The 6,884-nt window shown below is 42.2% G+C and overlaps 1 protein-coding gene across 3 annotated transcripts in view; it reads right to left on the minus strand.

Moving 5' to 3' along the window:
* The window catches only part of nsd1a (nuclear receptor binding SET domain protein 1a), a 13,223-nt gene that overhangs the window by 4,151 nt on the left and 2,188 nt on the right, over positions 1–6,884 (minus strand). For 2 of the 3 annotated variants that reach the window (XM_032528532.1, XM_032528531.1), the window contains 12 exons: positions 6,512–6,653; positions 6,187–6,359; positions 4,275–6,105; positions 3,960–4,084; positions 3,084–3,303; positions 2,775–2,878; positions 2,611–2,670; positions 2,290–2,511; positions 2,084–2,176; positions 1,847–1,970; positions 1,560–1,760; positions 539–718 (listed from right to left, as the gene is read on the minus strand). In XM_032528532.1, the coding sequence (XP_032384423.1) occupies positions 539–718; positions 1,560–1,760; positions 1,847–1,970; positions 2,084–2,176; positions 2,290–2,511; positions 2,611–2,670; positions 2,775–2,878; positions 3,084–3,303; positions 3,960–4,084; positions 4,275–6,105; positions 6,187–6,359; positions 6,512–6,653 (3,475 nt within the window). The remainder of the gene's footprint in view (positions 1–538; positions 719–1,559; positions 1,761–1,846; positions 1,971–2,083; positions 2,177–2,289; positions 2,512–2,610; positions 2,671–2,774; positions 2,879–3,083; positions 3,304–3,959; positions 4,085–4,274; positions 6,106–6,186; positions 6,360–6,511; positions 6,654–6,884) is intronic. The other variant, XM_032528533.1, reaches the window with a different exon arrangement.

Raw genomic sequence — 6,884 nt, forward strand, 5'->3', positions numbered from 1 at the left:
AATTCACAACACTATGACACAAACATGGAAAATCAAGCAATTTGTGAGGCCTAACAAGTAAATAAACACATATCATTGATTTGTTATCACACATAGAGATAAGGCAGTGAAATCAAAATACCGTGACCATTAATTTTCATTAATGTGTTTTAGTAATGATGTGTGGTAATGCAAAGACATATTCCTTTAGTGTTGCATGGGCAGACCCTGGGTTTCAGAGGCAGATCTGTCACATTAGACAGCATACAAGAAGGAAAAGCAGCACTTTGCCAAGAGGGAGTATTTAATTGAAAAATAGGATGTGGCATAAAAATGAATTACATAATAACACATTATGCTCTCCCGTAGAATAAAGCGCAGTGCATTTTCAAAAGAAGCCCCTTTCACGGTTTTAATTAACATTTTAAACATGGAGACAGTTTTTAAAAGGTGTATGCAGATCAAAATAATGTAACACATATTATAACTTATGCATGATCATAGAAGTAAAGCTGTTTTGATGACAGGTTAAAATTAACCCAAACCAGACCAGACTTACCCTCAGAGCATACAAAGCACCAGCTAACGTTGATGTGTTCGTGGTTCTTGCAGCCCTTGCGGGGAGTGAAGTGGTTTGGACAGAGGAAACTGTTGTTTGCCAGCACCAAGCTGCCCGCTGCCATACAGTTGTCGTTAGCATGATAGGCCACAGGACAGCGTACACATCGAGCCAGCCTACCTGTGATAAGAACACAGCAGCAAAGACAGCTTGATCCATGCCCATCTGGACATTTAATTGAAGTTTAGTAACAATAACACGACAACACAGAGTGCTCTTAGTCCACTGAATTGAGCGGCCAATGCCTAGCCAAAACCCTGTGTGCTGCAAGAGTTTTATAGAGCCGGGATAAATTGCCAAAATCCTAGCTGACACACACACTGTTTGCCTTGCAGCATCATGTGCTGTTTCAAGGATGTTGTATGAGCAAAGCAGGTCAGACCACTGCCACTGTTTCTAATGACACATGAGCAAAGATGCCAAAGAGTTATCACTTACAGCCACTATAATAGGTGTAGTTCTCCATTTGTTCAAACAGTTCACTGGTACAGACAGTGAGTCACTGCTACTAATCACATAGCAAAAAGCCCTGCATTAATGAGTTTATACTTATTCAACATTGTGTGCTGATTGACATCAGAGACTGAAATGCTTAAAACCTCAAGCAACAAAAGGCATTGATGGGCTTCAGGAATGTCAGATAACAACAATGAGATGAAGCAAATTGGCACATGATCGCCAAAAACTGTGAAGTAGTGATAGTAAGTTCAGATTTTGTAAAAAAAAAAAAAAAAAAAATACACCAACAACATGGAACCATTTTACACAACAGGGTGTTCAGCATCTTCCTATTAGCCACGCTGTGTATACACATTGTTGATAATAAAAAAATTTAAAAAAATCAGGATATGTATGACACTGTAAAAATCAACATGGCTTCAAATATTTGCAGACCATTTCTAACATGTCATAGGTATCATATCACATGTGGTTTAAATCCATAGGTAAAAGTGGAGCTTACCTTTAGAGCTACAGATGTTGAGAGGGTTGGTGATGTGGCAGGACAGACACACGTGCAGAGGGCAGCGGAAACCTTTGTTATGTGGCTGGGTTGCTGAGTACGACAATATACAGTCGGTGTGGTAGAACTTCCCACACAATGGTATGATGCAACGCTTTACCCCATTATCAGACTTCTTACACACAAAGCATGTGTGGACACCTGAAAGCAACAAGTCAAATTTTTTGAAGTGCGTAAGGACATACATTTTATGAACAGTGACAGATTCAGACATTAGGTGTACCCACCAGCGTTGCATTCACGACAGAGGAATCTCCCCTTGGGAGCCACTGACAGGCCAATACACTGCAGGTGAAAGGCTCCATAACAGTGGCCGTCACACACCAGCAGGTCTCCTGTCCTCTCACACACCTGCACACACAATGAGAAACATACTGATGATCTGTGTGTTACGAAGAAATGATGTGTCAGGAGCCAAGCCATACAAAGCCAAACAAAAAAATAGATCTGGTAGATTATCCCACCTGACAGACATTCTCCTTTAAGGATGTCGCTCCTATTTTCCCTTTTACATCCACTTGAGAAGAGAGGCTGTCATTCAAACTAACAGACAGCACCTACATAGATGAAAAAGAGATACTGTTACACTCAATGGATACAAGGCTATAAATTATTTTCCTCTTCGATGGATGACAAATGTCTTATTAGCTGAACAGTACAACATGCACACCTCAGGTTTGGGAGTTAGCGTTCCAGTGTGTACATTTGGTTTCTCCTCAGTGCTGCAGGCCTCCGCCTCGGCCTCCTGCTTGGGGGCCTTAGATCCTGGAGGGCTGGGAGGCCTGTTTGGAGTGAGGGCCACGGGGAGATCTTTGCTTTCTGAGTGCTGGGGGGCAGCAGTAAGGGCAGAGGATGTGCTGGGTACAGGCTTCTCTTTTTTCACAGATTCAACCTATCCAATGTGAGATTTCATTGGGTATGAGATATAATTTAAACACCATTGGTGGTATATGAGGATAGTGATTGCTTTGTGTTTGAGCTTTTGTAGTACCTGAGTTTTCTTGGCTAACACTTTCCCCTCTGAGGTAACTCCACTGTGTCGCTTCTGCTCCTGGAAAACAAACAGATTGTGAAATACATTCAACATTTCCTAGACCAAAACAGTAACTGGAGTAGTTGGAACCCTCCTCCAATGCCATCTAAATCCTAACATACCTTCATCTTTGTATGAGCAACAGACACTTCTTCTATGGTACATTCCAGCACCTTATGCGACAGCTTCCGTGGCCTCTTTCTTTCTTGGACCAACAACCCTGTGTCTAAAGTTAAAAAAATAACTAATTAATGCATTATACATCAATTGTAAAAGTATGCAACCCTGGTACAAAAATAATAAATCATAATAAAAATTATTTTAAACCTTCTATCCAGCAACACCAGTCGTCCAGTTTTCATCACACAGCAAGAAAATTGATGCTGGATTAAAGATAATAATCAGTAAAAAGACACTTAAAACATAGTTACCAGATTCAGGAGGTGGATCGGCTTCTTCTGCTGTCTCTGTATCAAGGGAGGGTTGTGTTGTGGCTGGAGATACTGAGGATGCTACAGGAGAAAGTTCGTACTGAGGTGGACTCTGTTCCTGCTCTGCCGGAGCCTCGGGGGGCTCAACAGAAGACGAGGCTGAGGTATTTCTTTCCGGTGTGGTGCTGAGACCATAGAGTGCTGTCATCCCTGATGTCTGCTGGGTACACACATGCAAACGATGCATCAAGTTTCAAACGTGTTTTTCAGAGATGAAAAGTCTAGCAAGTTGCTATTTGGTTTTGCAATGATATCTTGATAACCTAGTCATAAATGAAGGAACAATTTCACTTATTTGTACACACATAATAAGAATGGTGCGATTCTAAAGCCGTCCACCCATGAGGTAGGGTGAAGAGTATAGCACAGACACTTCAGAGGCAAAGTCATGTATTCTGCATCACCGCTTCTGGCTACCTACTTATCTCATTGGTTTTGCTTTAAAAAAAAAAGAAGGTCAGCAGCGACAAGATTAATGTTGAAATAATTTTAACTTTGAATGGAGCGCCCGGTGGCAATTTTGAGTGGTGCGCCAGGCCAAGGGTAGAGCTTCCTCCTAGTTGTCTCCACCGCTCTCCCCATTGGAAAAATGGTCCAGCCAGCAGTTTTACCGCTAAGCATGCATAGGCAGCTTTATGGTGCTTTTGTTAAAGTATGAGGAGATTAGTTAAAAAAATACTGTGAGAGCATCATTTGATATTTAACATAGTTTCTTGTATGTACACAGAATATTCAAGAACCAAATAAATGATACTTTATAATTACCAGTTATAATTATCAGTGGCTGGAAAGTAAAAAAAAGAAGGAACTTCTTACCATTTTGAAAAATTCTGTGGTGTGTTTCTTTGATTTCTTTTTTGGGACAAATATTTGTTCATAATCCTCAGTTGACTCCAGGAGCCTTTTAGTGGGTTTCCGGAGACGTTTGTTCTCTGAATTTCCTGTGTAAACAATACATTTACACATTTAATCATTTTGCAGACATTTTTTGTCCAAAGTGACATTAAAATGAGGTCCAATCAAAGCCACAGTAGAACAAGGCAAAGTCTTCAATAAAAAGTGCCTCAACACAACAAATATACAGGTATAACACTTCCGTACTCATTTAACAATCATCAGTTTGTATCTTACCGGCTGTGTTGCTTGCCTCCATCCCCAGATCAAGATCTGGTGATGCTCTCATGGTGTAAGACCCATTCATCTCAGCAGACACCTCATTCATAACTTCGCCCTTATTCACGGCAGCCCCATCAACCATCTGCCAGCGCTTCTTTGGAGCCACTGTGGATCCTGAGATCTTATCGAGGTAGCCGGCCGAGGGATCAGCAGCAGCGGGAGGACAGCACCCAGGATCAGCTAAGTCAGCATGGCCACTAACAAACTCCCTGCCGTAAGCCAAACCAGCAAGGTCCGAAGAAAGGCCAGGAATGCTGAGTTTCAGTTTGGCAGGTATCCTTTGTTTTCTACGCTGCTTGTCTGAGTTCCCGATCTGAGAGCGAACAGGAAAGTCTTCACAATGGTAGGTGCCAGCTGTCATGATAGCTTTAGTCCTATTCTTGGTTTTCACTGCTGTGTTTTTGGGTGTTATGGATTTCCCTGACCTCCCATTCTCTGTTTTGATCGCTTTGGTTAAACCATCACAAGAACCCTTCATCGGATCGCCTTCTGTAGAAGCAGGCATGACCAGGGGCTCCTCCTTGATGAGGACTGGCGATGGCGGGAGAGCCAGGGGTTTACCTTCTTGTTCTCTGGTATCATGCATGTCCTTCAGGAGCATCAGGAAGGTGCTGAATTTATAATTGGAATCAGGCCGAAAATTAATTAATTCAGAGTCACCGCTGTCCTCCTTCACAAGAGATTTAAACATTAGTTCCTTGACATCCTGGAAAGGATCCATTGGAGACAGAGATGAGGACGGGGAAGTAGAAGAGGATAGATCCGGGTTTTCAGTCTTGATCTTAACCGGTTGTGCAGTGGGTGCACTTGAATCGATGCAATTAGACTTTATCAATGAGCCGTTACGAATATGTTTCTTATCAGGCTTCCTTGCACGTCTTTTTAGAGAGCTGTGGTTTGCGGAGGATGACGCATTGCTGATGGTAATTGGTGATTCCAAGTGCGGAGACCTTTCAGTTTTGATGGGTGCATCAGTAGGTGTATTGTCAAGACAATCATCAGTGAGGGCATCTGTTGAGATTTGGCTTGTGGCCAGGGCATCTTTGAGATCTGTTTCTTCCTCTGCTTTCAGAGCCCTCGTCATCAGACGACTGCTGGCAGGAAGATTCATAGAGTGCTTTTCAGTTGAACTGTGCGACAATTCACTACAGCTTCCCAAACTCTGTTCAGAATCTTTAGATGTCAATTTATTTTTTAAAATGCTAGAGGGATGCTCACAGGGATCTGTAGAGTGGTTCACTTTTTCAGTCAACTTTGTTTTAGCTTTTGTTGAACCCTGCTCTTTTCTGAACAATCTGTCTATATCCTGTATTGCAGACACGGCTGTGCGTTTGGGGCGATGCAGCATTGGAACTGAATCCAGGTCTGCATAAGGTGAGTCCTTCGGCTCATCTTTGAGTGCACGAGTTGTTGTATGAAACTGATCCACCGTGTTTGTGATGGTAGCTAATTCCTTTGACCCACCAACTATATGGCCAAATATGTCTGACAAACATTTCTTTTTCTTCTTACAAGTTTTGCTCTTATTGGATTGAACTGCAGCAGAGTTTTTTATGAGATTGTGCTTATTTCCGTTAGGGGCCATATTGGGTAATGGGGATCGGCCAGGATCCACGGCGACAGAGGGGGTCTCCTGTGGCTTTTTAGTTGGGACTGGGCTAGGCACACGCTCCTCTCCGTTGGCAGACACTGAAAGATCGCTTTCAGTATTCCTTTGTCGATCTGGGAGCAGAACCTCAGCTTCTGCCACACTGACTTTCCACGCAGTGAGTAAACTTTTGGGTATCTGCCAAGAACAGAAATGACATTCAAAATATTGTTCACAATACCATTATATGATATTTCTCAAGTAATTTTGTGAAGTTACCGTATATTTGTAGTTTTTCTCCTTCTGCTTCCCTCTCCGTCTAAGCACAGGTAGGTCTTCAAACTGATGGCCTCCTTCAAAAGAAAGTATGGCATTTGCGGGGACCCAGGCACCTTCTACAATCTCCCCAATCGTCTCCAGGAAATACATCCGACAAGGACGGGGACTGGGAACTGAAACACAATAACGATCACACACAGTATAATTTGTTTGGTTGGTGTAAGCCTTACAGGTAAAGGTTATGGGAGTTATAGCAAACAATTTGACTATAAAAATCCATATTCAAATCAAAACTCCTTTCCTTCCCTACTGACTGAAACCTCACCTTTCATCTTAGTGTAGATCGCCTGGTCTGGGTCACAGGTGATGTGGCAGGGCCACCAGGGCCGTCTGTTGAATTTAGCCCACACCAAGTCCCCTTCCATGTATTTTACTGCAGGAAGAAGCTTTTTCTTTGGGCTGTTGGACTAACCAGGACAATGAAAATACTTTAATATCTCATACAGAAATCTGTAGTGGTATATGAGTATCAAATCAAAATTCATTTTGACATTTTTGTGTAATAGCAGGTTATAAGATAAGATCATATTTTGCAGTATTTACCTTTGCATCCCAATATAATATTTACACTGTTATGAACCTGTATTGTTTATTGTGTTAGCACTGAATGTCAACTGCTCTGCTGTTTTGTGTTCATA

Source organism: Etheostoma spectabile, chromosome 10 (genome assembly GCF_008692095.1).
Source record: "Etheostoma spectabile isolate EspeVRDwgs_2016 chromosome 10, UIUC_Espe_1.0, whole genome shotgun sequence".
Taxonomy (NCBI): Eukaryota; Metazoa; Chordata; class Actinopteri; order Perciformes; family Percidae; genus Etheostoma; species Etheostoma spectabile.